Source organism: Amphiura filiformis, chromosome 12 (assembly GCF_039555335.1).
Source record: "Amphiura filiformis chromosome 12, Afil_fr2py, whole genome shotgun sequence".
In the NCBI taxonomy this organism is placed as follows: domain Eukaryota; kingdom Metazoa; phylum Echinodermata; class Ophiuroidea; order Amphilepidida; family Amphiuridae; genus Amphiura; species Amphiura filiformis.
In genome coordinates this window covers 7665808-7686198 of record NC_092639.1, presented here as the reverse complement: position 1 = coordinate 7686198, position 20391 = coordinate 7665808, and the positions used below count along the sequence as shown (strand labels likewise).

The window sequence follows — 20391 nt, the reverse complement described above, 5'->3', positions numbered from 1 at the left end:
AAAGGGTTTTGACATTTTTTGGGCAGGCTGGGGGGGGGCAATATTTTGCTGGAAAGCTGAGAGGGAGGGAAGCATTTTTGGCAGGCCATTTTGAAATCTTAAAAGTTTATGATGCCACTCATAAGGCACTTTACTATACCATCGCCACTGTACCCCCATCCAGCACATGAATTACAATCATTTCCAAAATTGCAAAAAATACTGTGTATGTGAAAATTAAGTTTCACTTTATGTTTTGACAAGAAAAAATCAATAAACCATTAGTGAATATCTTAGATTGTGTAATGAGATGAGATGAAACCTCTCAACATTCAGTCAGTTTGTAGTGAGCAACCAAATGACTGCAAACCATTGATTTTGGCAGCCATTTACATTTTATTTATTCTGCAAATGTTCTTTAAAGCAATCTTTTTGGCCACAACAATTTAGCAGAATTAGCAGATTTCTTCAATATTCCAAAGTTTAAATACTACTGCAAATAATTTTTGATCCATTTCCTCAAAAAACATTCTCATAAAAATATTGCTATAGAGTTCCAGGTGAGGTGAGAAATGTAACCAAATTTCTTGAGATGTGCATTTATTGGATTTAGGTTCTATGTGTGTGTTTATACAAGCAGTTTGAATGCTGCATCAGAAGCATTGTGTATTGATTCCAGGTATGTTACATTTTATATTACACAGCTTCTCTCATGTAGCCTGTCTTCATCCAAATACTGTCAAATACTACTGCTATACAATTATTCTGTGTTAGCCTTAAAAATATCCCCTTGCTTGCATCAAGGAGGGAGGGGGATGGGGGGGGGGGAAGAAGGGGTGAGACTTCTCACAGGAGGACAGCTGCCTCCCTTTGCCCCCCTTTTGCTATGCCACTGGAACGGAGGGAGGAAGGGAGAGCGGGAGGGAGTGTATTCAATGCAGGCAGCACTAAGGGAGTGTTCATAAATACCTTGGTGGGGGGGCTGGTAAAAAGGAGGAGGCCAAAAAGTTTTGGACCTTAGGTGTTTAGAAAGGGGGGGGGCCAAAAAAGTTTAACGCTTTAAAACCCAAAATTTCTGCATGCTTTGCGCATATTGAGGCTCTCTATATCACTTTTGACATGGGCAAGTTTGGGTTTTCAGTGCTTTTACTTGACAAAATGATGGCACTTATGTTACATGATCAAGGGGAATGAGTCACATGTCGACCCTGGTCGAAAATGAGTTTTACATATTTTTTCTAAAGACATTCAGAGCTTTCAGAAACTGAAAACCCTGTCTTGATACGATTTTTCTTTGTGAAGTTAGGCATCAATTGATCAGTCGCTGAAAACAATAAAAAACAAAAGAATTTTTAAATTCTTTTGTTTTTTATTGTTTTCAGCGACTCATTTCCCTTGATCATGTCACATATCTATTAATAACATTAAAGATGATCAGCAACATCTGGGATAGTCTAGAAAATCATCACTGGCAATTTTATCATAGAATTTTATATTTCTACAAAGTACATGTAGGCTAGAAACATGATGCACCAATCTGATCAAAAACTGGGAAAAATACAACTAAATCAAGAAAATATTGCAAATAAATTGGATTTCTTCAGGCCCATACGCAGGTTTTTTATGCCTTTTTGGCCAAAAAAGTCCAAATTTTGGGAAGAGAGTCCACACTTCAGTTTACTATATCTCATTGTGGAATTATTTTGTTCACATACACCCATGGGTTACTATAGGGCAGAGTGGGCACAGGCCCAGGTGCCATGGTCTTTAGGGCCCAAAACTGATGCCTGTGTTGATCAAATTAATCTCATATTTGACCATTTTTGCTTTTTGCATAAATTAGTTCCAATTTTTAAAACAATATTTGACCATTCAAGCTTCAATATGGCCACATTTTTGTGCACAGTTCATACGCATTTGTTCTATCATAAAAGCTGCGGATCCAAATTATGCTGCTGTGCCTATGAACCTCCAAATAAATTTCATTTTATCCCTGTCAAATCTGATTTGGGACAAGTCTAAATTAAGTACAAAATGAAAAATTCCTTGTGCTTGTATTACATGCGCAATTGTCCCACCGGGAATGTTTCAAACATTTTCCTCCCCCAATGACATGTGACCCAGATACCACACCACTGCACTGTAAGTATAATGTTTGTTATACGATAAGGGGGGGTGTCAAAAAGTTTTGTTTGTGAAAAAGAGGGGGGTCAAAAAAGTTTATAATTACTAGAATAGCGAGAAACAAAAATGCACCTTTTGAGCATGTGTTTTGCAGGGATTGAGGACCTTGTTTTGGTAGTAAAATCAAGATGGCGACTCCATGCAAAGGGTGAATTGGATCAAATGGCATAAGACTAACTGGAAAAACACAGAATGGAAGTGGGATAAAATGAGAGTGCATGAAGTCATACATCATGGTCATATGACATATCTCCCTTTTCATTGTACTACTTTTGTATTGTGAATCAGGAGACAAATTTAAATAGTAAAATGTGCACACATTATGTATGGACATTATAGTGTCAGGGTAAATAATCTACTATGAAAGCTGATGTGTTGTACCATCGGTTTCAAAAACTCACAAGTCACATAAGTGACCTCCTTGCAGAACCTAGAACTGCTTTACACAGAAATCAATTTCCATAATTTAATCTAACCACTGAACCATATTAATCACATCTCCACTGCCAACTTGTTAATCCTCCATCCACTATTTGAAGTGACCGCTCCATGCGTTAATTTACAGATATTTTCTATGCACTACATTGGGTCACCCTTAATTAAACCTAAGGGGTGTCAGCCTTCACATTAGTACTAAAGAATGGCAGATGGTTTGTAAGCAGGAAATAAGAAGCGGCCATGTCTTACCAAACGTCCATCACATCTTGCATATATGTATTTGTCAAATAGAGCACTAGAGTGCATTGCACTTCAGATGCTAGTGATGCTGCTTGCATGCACTAAATTTCTTTAGTTCCTTGGTGTCATCTATGACATATTAAAGGATAGTGACTGCGTATCCGAAAACGCTTGTCAAGGTGCACTTACATAGCATAGCGCCCAGGGACATAGCGCATTGTAGGTGCATTATATACACATGTCATCGCAGTACACACAACTGAAGAAGTAATCAAGTTTTGTTGATTTTAGAATAAGTGGTTGTTAAATAAAAATATAATATTGAACAGACTAAGAATGAGAACAATTCTATAAATTATAAGAAATTTTGTTTTACTATCCTCTATTGTAGTGGATGTCAGCTACTGCTTAAATATTAGACCTGCATATCCTCTATGACACGATAAAGGATTGTAAAAACAAAACTTCCTATTGTTTATTCTCTAAATGAGGGGTTTGTTCCATATCACCATCAGTGATTGTACAATTTGAGTGTTCCTTTCAGTGTACAAGTGAGAGCGCACCTGCTAGTATATTAGAGGCATAACCATGAAGGTGACAGGTGGTTGCTGCTTGAGATGCTTAATTCTCATGTTTACCAACCAAGAGTACACATTGAAATCACATTCAACAACTCTTCCTATACCTTTGTACAGGAGCCAACCGTTGTTAAACCGTGATGAACCCACACTTTTACTGTAGCGTATACGCGAACGCGAGCGAGACTACGCGTTATGGGAGAGCGCGTAAAATTCGTCATGCCTGGATCCTTTGTGCGTATGCCAGCTTACAAGTTGAATTGAGTATTTTTCAGGAAGCAGCTAAACATTGCCGTTTTATTCTGTAGTTTTATTGCTAATATCAAAAGAGAAATCATCAAAGTTTTTGTAAGGCTGAGTGGCAATGATTAACTGACATTCCTCGTAAAATAATCGTGAATTATACGATATTTAGCTTCTTTTCGTTGTTGAAAGTGATTCTTTCATGTTTCACCGTTGTTCATCACCGTATTACAACTCGCGTCCGGTGCGTCTGCGTGGTTTACTTCGCTCGGGCAGCTAAAGCTGCCCTCGCGAAGTAAACCACGCAGACGACGCGGCCGCATCGTTGTTAAACGGTGATGAACAACGGTCAAACATGATTGAATCCCTAAATGGCAAATGTAACCTAACTGGAAATATTTTGCTTTTGATATATCAACAATCTATAGCATATAGGAGAAAACAACACATCTGTCGAGCTTACAAAATGACAGCAGATCACACCATATTCTGACAGTATAAAATACAGAACTAAGAGAACAAGTACACACAAAATTATTCCTGTCATCACTGGTCATAATTAAACTAAATCCAAAACACCACAGCTAAACAATAAATACACCATACATTCACCAAAGGTGGCCCAGATGCAACCTGTGTTATTTCAGTCAGTTACAAAAATTAACAAATATCTTTTGAAACTGTTTAGATCTCAGAGGAAAGTGGTACAGCGCTTCGAATCCTCTGGAAAAAGCGCTATATAAATTCCAAAATTTATTTATTTATATGGTAAAAAAGTTGCATTTTGGACAGGTCACTAAAACCAATTTTATCATTAGTTAAGGACAAAAGTATAAGTACCAAAAGATTAAGATATGTTTTTTTCTGTGTGTGCAAAAAAAATTAATTTGAGTTTGTATGTAATCATGCATCACTTTGTGGCCTCTACCACAATTTTGAATTTGCAGACATGCATCTCTTTTAATATGTTGCATATTAACTAATTAAATTACATTCTGTTTCAGCAAAAATTAAATTATAACAAATTCCTAATTAAGAGTAAAACATAGCCATGTCATGTGGTGTAAGAGTAGAGTATACTATCTCTATTCAAGTTGTTGCTACTATTGCCAATCATTCCAGAAGGCATGCAGATATTAAGGCAACAAAATGCCTTTAAACAAGTGACACAACCTGGTTCACTCACCAAAGTCAGCGCTATTGCCAAAATTAATATCATCCCGAATTTAAGCTTTGCAATGCTTAACATGCCATCTCTTGCACACACAGTTTGCAAGCTATGACACTTCCAAATGCACATTTTCTATTGTTTGTTTCCTTTCATTTCAAAGTTTTTGTCAAACTGCATGAATTCGATCATATCCAGGCCCGTACGCAGGGGGATGCGATCGCACCCCCCCCCCCCAAATGTGCAAAAGTATACAAAAAGTCCCAAAATATGACAATATGCAAGCGTAGTGAGCAAAAAAATTGGGGTTTTTACGCTTTTTTGGCCAAACAAGGTCCAAATTTTTGAGGAAAAGTCCACTTTTTACAAAATCGCCCCCCCTTGGAAAAAAGGTCCACTTTTTCAAAATCAGCACCCCCAAAAAAAAATCCTGCGTACGGGCCTGATCATATCATACTAACAATTTGTTTGTTTTGCTCACCTGGTTCAGGAGGAGGCTTCCAATAACTATTTCCTGGAACAATAAGGCGACCTGATCTTAATTGTATACCATGCCCTGGACCTGTATGCAAAACAATATTAAAAGCAATCACAAAATGGTCACTAACCTGTGACTAACATTAAGGGGGTACTACACCCCTACACCCCTGACAAGTAAGATATGTGTATTTGCTACTTGCTTCGAGTTGCTGAAATTTCAGTACAGTAGTTGTAGTCCTTGCCCCTATATACATATCTCACCTGTCACCAATGTGCTATAATTTTTGAGAAAAATGCAAAAATAGGCACAAAATTGGCCAGGGGTGTAGTACCCCCTTAAATGTGACATGTCATGTCAAAAGGAGACACTTTTGGGCAGGGTCATAAATGGAGAAATAGCCAAAAATCTGCAGGGGTGATTTTTTTACAATTTCGGTTTGTTGTGAATTTGTGATGTTATTAATGTTAAAAATATTGTCTGATAGTTTCAGACCGGAATATAACTGGCATCTTGTATTTTTGGAGACTTTTTTCAAGATTATTCCCACTCTCAACATTGTTAATAATATTTTTAAAGGCCGATATCTCAATTTCCAATTTTATAATACCATAACTTACAAACTCAATATCTTCGCTTAGGAATGCCCGATTTCATTGGGGGAAAACGGTGTTGTGGAGCAAAATATCTATATATTTAAGATATGTAAAAACCTCAAAATTGATAACCTGCCCAAAAGTGTCTCCTTTTGACATGACACATCACAAATATCTATTTAAACTACTAAACCCTTACCAGGAACACTTGTAATGTTACGTTCTAAAGAAAGAACACAAGAGAGAATTTGTCAAATTGAAAAAAGAAAATGGAAGGAAACAAAAAAGCAAGGAAAAGCATATGAAGCAGCAGCAAGCAATTGAATTCAGTGCACTTTTGCTGACAGGGTCCAGTAACCTTACAACAATATTGATAATTAAAGCACATCTCCCATTGGGACTGGGATGATATGCTGTGCTGTTATGTTTGGTAACAAAGTGAAAATGCCCTTCGAATTCAGGTCAATTACGATATGACACCTCGTGCAGTGTAATACTGGAATACACTTATTAGCTGCAAATCAACAAATTACATGAATGTACACGGGAGGGGTCTCACACAGCAGACATTTTTTCAAACCAGGTAATATTAATCACTCAGATAAAAATACCTTGCACACAAAATTAGTGTGTATCTATTGGGACCCATTTTCCGGAATATACCGGCTAAGAGAATAATTTTGCCCAATAGAACTTGATGTTCTTTGCCATTAGCCCAATAATAGCGGCTCAGACGAATATAACTAATCCTCTCAGATAGCCTTCTAGATAAATTTTATCTTTATTTTTAAGCAATAACTCATTAGGTCTACAGTAATAGTGTATACTGGTCCACGAATGGCTTCAATTGGGCCTTCATTGTCACAAAATTTCAAACATCTTTCAACTACAACTTTGCACAATATTAGTGCAAAAATGGCCACTAAATGGGTTCAACTGAACTGGGTCTTCATTTTTCTAAATCGTCCAACTTCTCAGCGTGCACATCCCCCCTCCAACACCCCCCGGTGTTGCACAAGCGCTAATAGATGCCCGCTTTGTGGTCATATCGTTCGTGGCCCTCTAGAAATACCCCCCCCCCCCCATATATTTTCCTCTCTGGATCTGTGGCCAGTGGCATAGCCAGGATTTTGGAGCAGAGGGGGCACAACTTGTAAATGTACCGACGGAAATACGGCCTTACATGAACCGACGGCCATGGCGAGGGGGGGGGGGGGGCACTGGCTACGCCACTGTCTGTGGCTGTTATCACTGCTGAGAAATGATACCCAATTGAGAAACGGATGATGCCAGGTTTGATCATTTTCAAGAGCTTCTGTTTTTTTGGTCAGCTTTTGACCTGGATTTTGCTGATGATATTGCCCTGTTGATATAGCTCAGGCCCAGTCACAGCTTACTAGGACTGCAGCTGCAGATCTAGGCCTTCTTACCAAACATTCTGGTTAATTTAGCCTGAATCTAAACAGAAATTATTCTAAGACCAATAAATTAACCAGAATATCAATTTCTGGTTAACAAATTAACCAGAATATCAATTCTGGTTATTTAATAAACATAAATCATATCCTGAATCCAATTTCAGGCTAAAGTCTGAACTTTTTTTAAAATCATGTTTTTGACCAAAAAAAAGATTCTGAAGACATAATAATGACAAAATTGGACATTTTCGGATGATACCTGAATTTATCAGTCTTGCTAGAGTTTTCAAATATCATGTTTGAGTTTGTCTCGTGTAATATTTGAAAATGACCGATAAATTCAGGCATCACACTCAATCTGCCAATTTGATATCAAACTTGGAATATGGATTGGATATGGTATGCTCTCATTTTGTGCCATGTTATTTGCATATTCATGAATATTAAAGAGCTTATTTGCATATTTTGCCTATATTTTCATTAATCCACTCTGCAGCTAAAACCCAATAATCAGGGACTGAGTTTTGAAAAATCTGGTGTGAATGCAAACTGCACACCTGGTTAAGCTGTGGTGTGCGATTCTGAGCCTGCGATTGGGATCTCGACAAATAGCATTGAGGTGTTTCGTGTTTTCTTGTCAACCATTGCAATGCTATCCCAATATGGGTACGTGGCCTCATGTGGTGTATAGTTTAGTAGGGCCACCTTAATTATGAACCGCGTAATTCTAGTTGTGTTTGCTGGGATGTAAAAAAATTAACAGTATTTTAGGATCTTTTAACGGTGTCTAGTTGATGGCGAGCATATACCAATTATGTCTGTGGAAGGAAGATCAGCTGTTCGTAAGTTTCAAAGTCTGTATTTTGTCGTCCAGGAAACATTGCCTATAAAGATTGCTGAATTCAGCAAACATGCATGTATTATGCATGTATCATTTATTTGTAATAATTATGTGGGTTGATGCTGGCTGACCCAGGTGAAATGTGTTACTGAATATTGTTGGGGTGTTATTCTGATGTCTTGGGGAGGTTGTACTTAGAAGTGGGGAGGGTTATTTAGAGAGTTCAAATATGGTGAGTTGTCATTGGGAGAGTTCAAATAAGGTTGTCACATCATAGTGGTACGTTTAGTATTGGTTTTAAAGTTTGGATGATTTTTGGCAATGTTGATGTATTGGGGATGTTTTTACTTTGAAGTGGGGGAGAGACATTGTAGAGTTTAAATGTGGTGAGTTTTCACCATCACCAAATTTGAAGTGCTTTGGTAAACTTGGGGTGTGGTGTGCAGGGTCTTAGCTAGAAATTGAGGGTTGCCCGTCATTTGAATAAAATTGCCTGTCCAAATTTGACCTTTAAAACATTTACCAGACATCTATAGCCCATTGGGGGTTCAAAGAGTTCAAATATGTGCTGATATGGCCTTGTTCTACCAACCTGGTCTACTAAAAAGGTCAATTAGCTTCTCAAAACATACAATTTATGATATAGCATCTGTCAAAGGCATTAATTTTGCCTGTCCCAGGAGCAAACTGCCCGTCATTTTGTCTAAAATGACAGCCAGACGGGTGGCTAGCTAAGACCCTGGTGGTGTGTTCTGTTGATGCATAAATTGGGAGTGTTTGTATATACTTTGAAATGGGAGGAGGGTCATTTGGAGAGTTCAATGCACCAGGATGAGCACTAAGTTATCACCTACACTACACCGAATTGAAAGAGTTATATCCGGGAGTTACATTTTGTAAAGGTTGCAATGTGATATATGTCATGTTGATGCCTTGGGGATGTTTGTACTTTAAAGTGGGGGGAGGGTCATTTGGAGAGTTCAAATATGGTGAGTTGTCACCTTCTGCATATTGGGCGAGTTGTGTAGTAATGTTAGGATGTGGTTTGTAAACATAAACTCTTCCAATATGCTAAAGGTAGCTATACATATTTGAACTCTCTAAATTACCCTCCCCACTTCAAAATAGAAACCTTCCCATTACATTGACATAGCACACCACATCCCAACTTTACAAACAAAACTTCCAATATGCTCAAGTTGACAAATCGCCACTTTTGAACTCTCCAAATGACAACTCGCCATAGTTGAACTCTCCAATTGACAACTCGCCATATTGGAACTCTCCAAATGACAACTCACCATATTTGAACTCTCCAAATATCCCTTCCCCACTTCATAACACCCCAAGAACAACAGTAACACTTTTCAGCTGGGTGTATTCCAGTGGCGTAGCATGGGTCATCCGATTGGGGGTGGCACCGACCATGATTGGGGGCACCAGGTCTGATTGGGGGGCACAAGCTGTTTTTTGGCAATTTTCCTTTGGGATTTTCTAAATTTTGCCCCCCGTGCCCCTATAACGCTATGCCACTGGTGCATTCCGATCATGGCAATTGAGGGAATTTCAATCTATATCATGCATGAGGCTAAAGTAGAGAAGTGTGAAGTCTGGTTAATATTTCTGGCTAATATTCTGTTTAATAATTCTAGCTAAAATTCTGGCTAATTTGTTCTGGCTAAAATTTCAGGCCTGACATTAAAATTTCTGGCTTATCTCATTTAAATATTTCGGCCCTTTTTCAGGTTAGTATCAGGCCTGATTTCATTTCTGGTTAATATTTCTGGCTAATATTCTGTTTAATAATTCTAGCTAAAATTCTGGCTAATTTTTTCTGGTTAAAATTTTCTGGCTAAAATTTCAGGCCTGACATTAACATTTCCGGCTTATCTCATTTAAATATTTCGCCCCTTTTTCAGGTTAGTATCAGGCCTGATTTCATTCATTATTTCAGGCCTGATTTCTAGCCGAATTCAGGTTTAATTCAGGCCTGACACTTTGGTAAGTCATCAGCGCACCTAAGACAGAATATATGACTGCAAACTGTAACGCCCATCCAGCACTTGAAGTCTAGTACTTGGGTTCCAAGATGGGCTCTACTGTTCTACTAAAAAGTAGAAAAGCACTAGCCTGGGCAGCTTTCTGGAAACTGGAACGCCTTTAGAGAAGCCCGTCCCTGCCAATCGACACAAAAATCAAGCTGTTTGAGACAACGTGTGCTATTGTCTTTCTGTATGGGTGCAAGTCATGTGTAATCACCAAGGACATGGAAAACAAGATCAATGCCTTTGCAACATCTTGCTACAGAGTCATGTTAAACATCAAGCGTGCAAATCAGATGTCAAGATTCATCAACTCAAATTTCTTGGCCATATACTTGCGTCTTGAAGATGACGAACCTGTGAAAGAATATGCCCTTTATATTCCACCACATCGGAAAAGGAAACCGGGACAGCTGCGCACACTGTACTTACAGTATGTCCAGCACCTACCGGGCGACACAGAAGGGATGCTGCAGCCAAACAAAATTGTTTTGCTTGCCCAAGATCGCAATACTTGGAGAAAACTTGTAGCAGGAGCAGGCGACTGATGATGATGATGATGGCCATGTTTGTTTAGAAACCCAAACTGTGTGGTTATTATAGTTGCATGGTTTCCAAACAGATGAAACATACTGAGTAGGCTCCTATTTTTTGAAAGACCATTCTTGTTTCTACAATTTCAACCAAAATGTCACATGTACATAAATATGAACAACTTATTGCGTGTTCTTTTCTTTTCAGGTGAGACAAAAATGTTGAACCTTTCTTAGAGTATGTGAATATATAAGCTGTGAAAGGATTGGCAAGGTTTAAGCATTGCTTTAAACAAAACTGCATAGGAGAAGACATGGCAAAATCATATCAAATGAAAGATGAATAAGTCAGACTAAACCAAACATTGAATTATAAACTTGTTGACATTCAATAAAAGCAAGATGAGACATTGAACAGGAAAAGTGTATGAGCAATGAGTGCAGATGGCGCAGTTAGTGTCAGTGCTTGCCGGCCAGCTACAATTGTTTTCATAAACTGAATAATTGATATATACACCATTTCCCTCTCTTATAGTTACTTGTTGACTCTAAGTAGACATGGCTGGTAGGGAAGCTTATAGACATCTTTTCCATGAACATTTTTAAACCATTTTTAATATCGGATGTCATTACAATATTTTTTTTAAATGTGGTGGGTACCCAGGATTGGTTGGGTATCAAGGTGAGGTGCCTTGGAGAGAAGTGGCCACATCGCAATACCAATTTTCCATAGGTATTCCAATAAGACAAATTTGCATGCTTTTTATTGAATTTCTGGACAAATTTGGTTCAAAACTGTTGGGCTACATATGAGGCAATAACTTGGCTATTTGTCAGAAAATGTGAAGAATATTTTGAAAAATGCTCATCCATAATACCAAACAGACTTCATAAAAGGGTCACTGCAGTGGCGGATCTAGAGCAGTCAGAGGAGGGACCCAATTTGAGAAAAATTTATCAATTAATGTAAAAAATGGCTGCAAAAAGGACAACTCTTTTATGCATACGCAGGGGGTGTCTGAGGGGATGTTCTCCTCTGAAAAGTCATACAATTTTGCAAAATGAAACTCCAATTGAAGCCATTTGGTGGACAATTGTGACACTATTATTGTGTAAAATTTTTGTTAGAACAAGTTAGGATATATGTGAAAATAAAGGCCCAGTTGAAGCATATTCACTATTATTGTAGTCCTAATAATATTAAGTTATTCCTGAGGCCCATTCAGTGATCCCCGGGAAAGTGTAATTTTTTTAAATTAATTGCCTAAAAATGAAGGACACATCATCAAATTTGTCATTAGCCATTTTTAAAATGACACAATTGGCAAAAACAAGACAAACAGCAGTATTGACAATGTTGAGCCCATTCAATTACATGTAGCTAAATTACTATTCATGTAGTAAAATGTCTTATTTTGTCTTTAATACACAGCTTTCGGCTTAACCACTAGCAGGCTATGTTAGCACATATGATGCTAACAAAGGTGCTAAAATCTAAATTTAGATTATTTTTACGATCCTACAGATGAGCAAATCACTGAATGGGTCGATCTTTAACACGTATATGACCTTGAACATCACCAATAGACAAGGGTACCCATCCCATAGTGCAGCTACGACCCAAGTTTGATATAAAATTGGATCGATTGAGCCCATATTTATTGGTTGAGCTATGAGTTTTAAAATATTGGACGAGACGCAGTCGAGTCCAATATCTTAAAAACTCATAGCAAGACCAATAAATATTGGGTGTAAAGCATCCAATTTTATCATAGATAGTGAATATGCACTGCGCAACCTACATACATGCATGCACTCACCTGGGCCATATATAGCAGGCACTGAGCAGCCTATATACATGCATGCACTCACCTGGGCCATATATAGCAGGCACTGAGCAGCCTATATACATGCATGCACTCACCTGGGCCATATATAGCAGGCACTGAGCAGCCTACATACATGCATGCACTCACCTGGGCCATATATAGCAGGCACTGAGCAGCCTATATACATGCATGCACTCACCTGGGGGCATATATAGCAGGTACTGAGCATACATGCCTGCACTCACCTGGGGCATATATAGCAGGCACTGAGCAGCCTATATACATGCATGCACTCACCTGGGGCATATATAGCAGGCACTGAGCAGCCTATATACATGCATGCACTCACCTGGGCCATATATAGCAGGCACTGAGCAGCCTACATACATGCATGCACTCACCTGGGGCATATATAGCAGGCACTGAGCAACCTACATACATGCATGCACTCACCTGGGGGCATATATAGCAGGTACTGAGCATACATGCCTGCACTCACCTGGGGCATATATAGCAGGCACTGAGCAACCTACATACATGCATGCACTCACCTGGGGCATATATAGCAGGCACTGAGCAGCCTACATACATGCATGCACTCACCTGGGCCATATATAGCAGGCACTGAGCAGCCTACATACATGCATGCACTCACCTGGGGCATATATAGCAGGCACTGAGCAGCCTATATACATGCATGCACTCACCTGGGCCATATATAGCAGGCACTGAGCAACCTACATACATGCATGCACTCACCTGGGCCATATATAGCAGGCACTGAGCAGCCTATATACATGCATGCACTCACCTGGGGGCATATATAGCAGGTACTGAGCATACATGCCTGCACTCACCTGGGGCATATATAGCAGGCACTGAGCAACCTACATACATGCATGCACTCACCTGGGGCATATATAGCAGGCACTGAGCAGCCTACATACATGCATGCACTCACCTGGGCCATATATAGCAGGCACTGAGCAGCCTACATACATGCATGCACTCACCTGGGGCATATATAGCAGGCACTGAGCAGCCTATATACATGCATGCACTCACCTGGGGCATATATAGCAGGCACTGAGCAGCCTATATACATGCATGCACTCACCTGGGCCATATATAGCAGGCACTGAGCAGCCTACATACATGCATGCACTCACCTGGGGCATATATAGCAGGCACTGAGCAGCCTATATACATGCATGCACTCACCTGGGGCGTATATAGCAGGCACTGAGCAGCCTATATACATGCATGCACTCACCTGGGGCATATATAGCAGGCACTGAGCAGCCTATATAGGCCTACATGCATGCACTCACCTGGGGCATATATAGCAGGCACTGGGTCCATTTTAGCTAATGTATTCTTAGATATATCTTTAGGTGGGCTCCATGTATGTCCATTATCATAACTTTTGATTACATATAGAGTTTGTTGATATCGCCACACTTCATTAAATCTTGTTCAGATAAATTTTCAGGGAATGTGTTGTATACTAGGACTATGGCATCATTCCGTCTATCTATGATTGGTACTGGATTCATTGTCCTAGGAAAGAACAAAGAAGAAAAGAAAACTTTTAATTTAACATACCTACTGAAATAAAAATTAAATTAAAAACCTTTGCACAAAAAGCATTGTTGCCCTTCAAAACAGGGAATAAGTTTTTTTTACATCCCAGCAAACACAACTAGAATTACGCGGTTCATAATTAAGGTGGCCCTACTAAACTATACACCACATGAGGCCACGTACCCATATTGGGATAGCATTGCAATGGTTGACAAGAAAACACAAAACACCTCAATGCTATTTGTCGAGATCCCAATCGCAGGCTCAGAATCGCACACCACAGCTTAACCAGGTGTGCAGTTTGCATTCACACCAGATTTTTCAAAACTCAGTCCCTGATTATTGGGTTTTAGCTGCAGAGTGGATTAATGAAAATATAGGCAAAATATGCAAATAAACTCTTTAATATTCATAAATATGCAAATAACATGGCACAAAATGAGAGCACATCAGGCCACCATATCCAATCCATATACCAAGTTTGATATCAAATTGGCAGATTGAGTGTGATGCCTGAATTTATCGGTCATTTTCAAATATTACACGAGACAAACTCAAACATGATATTTGAAAACTCTAGCAAGACTGATAAATTCAGGTATCATCCGAAAATGTATCCGTCCAATTTTGTCATTATTATGTCTTCAGAATCTTTTTTTTGGTCAAAAACATGATTTTTAAGAAAAAACATGACTTTTGGTCAAAAACATGATTCTGCTTAAAAATGTAATTTCTGTTTAAAAATGTTTTTGGTCAAATATGTGATTTTGGGTTAAAATGAGAGTTTTGATTTGAGATTTTTGGTCAAAAACATGATTTTTGGTCAGAAACGTGATTTTTGGTCAAAAACGTGAAAAAATGCGATATGAAAAAAACCCTGTAGCTCCAGGAGACCGATACACAAATTTATCGGACAGCCAGGTTATGTACAAAGCCGGGGGGTACTCAATTTGGTTTTGGTAGGGATGTGCCGCTGAGATTTTGGAAGTAGACCCATAAATATACCAATTTTTCAAGAAATTTGGACCCACTGATATACCAAAAGTCAAAATTTTTGGCCGAATTTACCCAAAATTGTCTTAGTTTTTACAAATTTTCCCAAAATTTTGGCTAGATTAAGGAAAAATTGGCTGTTTTCCGAAAAAATTGAGAACATTTTGAAAAAAGGACCCATTCATATACCAAAATAGGCTTTGAAAAAGGGGTCATTGATATACCAGAAGACTGAAAATGCTACCCATGTTTGCGGCACGTCCCCGTATGGTCATTTGTACTGAGTACCCCCCCCCTGGTACAAAGGTATAGGATGCAAGATTCTGAAGACATATAAATAATGAAGTTGATTGGCCTTTGCGATTAAGCTGCAGAGTGGATTAATGAAAATGTATACAAAATATGCAAATCAGGTCATGAAGCAAAGTTCTGTTTGCTCATTGAAAGTACTGAGCACCTCATATTATCACACTCTTATTTCCCCACATTTTAAATCCTCTCACCGTCAACTGGGTCATTTCTGCTGTGCTGCAAATATAGGCTAACAATTCACAGTCCAGAAAATATTTTCAGCCCAAATTTTGATTGCTCACATTGTATTGTAGTAAGAGACTTCTCGTGTCACCCACTTAATTGTCACCTGAACTGTTTCTACTGTGAACATCATGGCATAATCACCTGGTGGTGCTAATAATCACCTTAAAAGGTGGTTGACAGTTCACTCACTGGCTAATATTTCCCTTCATCCGATCTATTTCTGCTGGAGCCATTACCGCGCATATCACCCTGAATTAACTTGCATTCACCATCAACCATTTGCTCAGCAAAAACATGCTAAATGTTACATAAGCACTCTTATGTTTTTAATAATACTATACTGTGTCTTTCTCAAGTTGAGAGCTGTTCAGAGTGCATATAGTGTGTTAACACAGTTGCATCGCCAGCATACAGCCCTTCAACATGTGTGTATATGCCCTGTGGGCAGACCCGTATGCAGGATTTTTTTGGGGGGGTGCTGATTTTGAAAAATTGGACTTTTTTCCCAGGAGGGGGTGCGATTTTGTGAAAAGTGGACTTTCTTCCCCAAATTTGGACTTTTTTGACCAAAAAAGCGTAAACAAACCTGATTTTTTTGCTCGCGACGCTCGCAAATTCTGCAATTTTGGGACTTTTTGTATACTTTTGCAAATTTGGGGAGGTGCGGTCGCACCCCAGCACCCCCCCTGCGTACGGGCCTGCCTGTGGGATTAGGTTAGCATACACGATTCGGACTGCAAAATCCAGCATGACATTACTCTTATTACTTTGAGGCATGGCACAATATACCAAGAAAAGTATAAAATTATTTAGGGCTTATGACTATCAACATTTGTGCGCGAATTCTTTACACTTCAGTCAAAATATGCGCACAATCCTTTATATACTTACAATCCAAATTTTTGTGCGGTACGCACCTTTGTTATGGCAATTTAACACATTTCTTGACTTTTTCAGAATAATTTGTTTCGGGTCTATGTGGTTATAAAAATGTTCACTCTAAGAGATAGGGGGTCATAAAAATTTCAGTCCATGACAGGGGGGTCATAAAAAGAATGGACTCCAGTCACCAACATATTCATTACCATCCTTTCAAAGCAGCCCACTATAAGATACTGACCTAAAACCAGGCAAACTGGCTACCACTTCAATATCTCCCCAGTGTATGTGACCAGTTTCTTTGCCAAGTTTTCCTCTCCTAAGTACCATATCCATACTGCCCCAATCTTGGAAAGACTCTTTTCTTGCTTCGCAAAAGGCTAGAAATTCATCGCAAAGATCATTGAAGACAATTGCAGGTATTCTATGGATAAAAAACACATACACACAAACATGAATTAATGATTTCATGTGCACTACTCCAAAGAGCACAAAACAAAAGCCCTCTTTTAAATTATAGCAAGAATATGTGCTAATTGCAGAAAACTACATGGCACAAAGTCCTGATTCATGAACTGCTACCTTGATTATTGTGCTGATTGTACCATTGAATCTTATGAATTTCAGTCTCTCTATTATGTCAAAATAAATTTCATCTTGTCTTATAAAGATGTGAAAAAGAGGTGCAATATTAAAGGTTATTGGGACACCTGTATGTATGTTTTAATATTTTTATTTATTTATTAGAACATACACTTTTGTAACAGTGGCACACGCCAATCCGGCGGTGCGTTCATAAACAAGATATTAAAGGAAACAAAGCAAATTACACAAATATTATACAAAGGTGACTTAAAAAAGCACAAGTCAAAAGTAAAACTTGTTGTACAGCAAAAGAAGTACATATTGAATGACAAATGAATGAGGAAAACACACAACTACCTCAACCCAAGTTGACTTTGGTTTACGGCAATAAAAATATTATATACAATATAGATTATATTAAACAAGCAACGCAGAATTAGCACATACAATTATTAGTTGTCAGTAGTCTTCCAATTCTGATCTTGCTTTCCACGCTCTCTTTGCGAAAGATTAAAGTGGTCGCTGTACATCCAAGAGCAAGATTAAATAATATTTTACATCTAGATTTTACATCTAGATTTTACATTTTACGCGGCCCGAGGGCATAAGCGGCCGTTTAGTCGTGTAGATATATGAAGGAACCCCGTTCATACCAGTGTTGTAGTCGAGGACCTCATGTCCGAGGCCAAGGCCAAGGCCAAGGACTTGGTGTCCGAGGCCAAGGCCAAGGCCAAGGACATGGTGTCCGAGGCCAAGGACAACCCTCCGAGGCCAAGGACATTTGTCTCCGAGGCCAAGGCCAAGGACCAAGGACTTTCATAATAATGAACCATACTAAACCACGCCCGATCGGGGGATCATTGTCGTCAACATAGGCCTAATGCAATTTTATATGCACATTAAATAACGCTGAACGATAATCCTATTTATAAAACTCTATCAAATAAACATGCCTAATTAATTGGGCTCTTTATCCTAGTTTAAACCAACAAAACACAAGTAGGCCTATGTTGTATTTTCAAACTTGTTCATTATATCGTGTTGTTTCTTACTTTTACAATGTATCTAGACCAGATGCATCCATAACGTAGTGAAGATTACAATATAACACGCTTTTATGTGTTTGATCCGCATATCTACCATTATTTTTGATGTCAAAAAGCTAGATAGTGGTGTAGATTTCTTGTTGACATTGGGAGGGGATGGAGTTGGAACATTTTCTTGAAGTAATGTGAATCCAGCCCCTTTTGGCGACAAAATAGGTATAGGCCTATGGTACAAAAACGCGTGTAGTGCGCAAAAAATTGCCATATTGAAGCAAAACGGGTGAAATATAGTTCAAAAGCGGAATAAATGTGCGCGAAGCGCACAAAATTTGGCACTTTGGGGGCTAAAATGGCCAAATATGAGGTTAATTTGGTCAGAAACCCACATACAGGCGTCAACATTGGACCATCCCCTGACAAAATATTGGGGATTTATCCCCCATCCCCGAATCTACTCCTATTGCATGGTTTCGCCATGTGCGAGGAGAGCTTCGATCTGGCAGCATGCATGAATGGGAATTGAACCAGTCATATAACATTGCGTAAAGTTATGTAATTCTTCCTTTCATTTCATGCCAGTTCGAGGCTTTCCTTGGTGGAACCGTGAAATAGGCTAATGGTAGATGGTATAATATGTGTGAAAAAAAAAAAAAAAATGGGCATCTATCTTAAGATCAAACACAGCAAAATGTAGCTGATGAAATTAACCAAAATAGATCAAATTAGTTTGATCACATTTAATCGAAACGCGTCCTACAATAGCTTCCAATGAGTTTCTTAAAATATTTAAAAAACCTCTTCTAGATTCGATATTCATATTTTAGGAATCATATTGGCTGAGTGGAATTTTAGTTAATAATAAAGCTACATTTTTGGCCTCCATGTGCATGTTTTGCAAAAAGCAAAGATGATAGTTAAGAGTGCACCAAAATAAATAAATATTTTTGTATTTCAATCAGGTAGGCCTACAATAAAAAGCTATTCTTGTCATGTTTCTCTAAAAGGTTCTTGATAACTAAACAGCAGATCAAAAAATTGTATAACTCTATCACTCATTTGCCTGCATTTTTGATGATTTTGCCTGTCCTTGTCGTGTCCTTGTTGTCGAGGACCAAGGACTTTGAGGTCCGAGGCCAAGGCCAAGGCCAAGGACTACACGTCCGAGGCCAAGGACTACATGTCCGAGGACCAAGGACTTCACAACCTGTCCTCGAGGAGTCCTCGAGGCCAAGGACAGTACTCGAGGACTACAACACTGGTTCATACATACCTGAATATTTTATGATTCTTACATCATCAAAACAATATAAAAAAAAATTACAAATACATTATTAAAAACATGATTTTCCTTACCCGGCGATCTCACATCCGGGACTGACCAATCACGCAAGGCTGTTATATAGCGTGTATGTATGAACGTAAATTAATGCTTATTTACGGTTGATTAACCGTCATTTTTAATTTGCCGGTAAATTAACAACACTGACTTATTTATTTTTGTTTATCCTTATTTGTTAGGCCTCCGCACTTGTCTTGTTTAGTTGTTATGTGTGTGTGTGTTTAATTTTTTGTAAGGTGGTGCAACACTTTTGCAGGCATTTGCCTTTTGTTGCATCTCCTCCATCTTGTGTTTTTTAATCATTTTGGTGTTAATTAAGTATTCTTTGTATTTTTGATGGAAATAAATTGAATTGAATTGAATTGAATTGAATATTATGTTCAGACTTGGCTTATGGTTTACTTACTTATGTCCATCATGTTTAATACATAGTTTTCAACTGCACCAATATAGTTATACATGTATGTATAAGGCCAAATTAAACTTAAAGCTCTCCAATTCTGAAATATTAATGCAAAATGTGTTTTATTCTTCTGTATGAAGTGTTGTATTGAACAATAAAGTGATGCTGCTATTGTATTGAAATGAAGTAATCTAAGAGCAGGGGTCTAAAATTGTCAAAACGGCATTTCAATCATTTTTTTAACACTTTTTCTGAAAAAAAAAGAGTAAGAATTTTGGCCTAAAAATATGACATAAATTATAGCATGCATCAAATGCATCAGTTACACACTTCACATGGAATCGTCATTGTCCCGGTTCATCCCTTTTTAAAGGGATTTTTATTTAATTTGGCCTGAGGTATAGATGTGGAACTCTGCATCTGAGGTCACAATTTCTGTACACATCAAAGAGCCTGTT

General features: G+C 38.5%; 1 protein-coding gene across 1 annotated transcript in view; it reads right to left on the bottom strand.

Moving 5' to 3' along the window:
* LOC140165731 (sialidase-3-like) overlaps window positions 1–20391 on the bottom strand; it is a 142608-nt gene that overhangs the window by 18564 nt on the left and 103653 nt on the right. Inside the window, 4 exon segments of the mRNA XM_072189039.1 lie at window positions 5312–5392; window positions 13899–14027; window positions 14030–14127; window positions 16802–16984. Coding sequence (XP_072045140.1) covers window positions 5312–5392; window positions 13899–14027; window positions 14030–14127; window positions 16802–16984 — 491 coding nt within the window.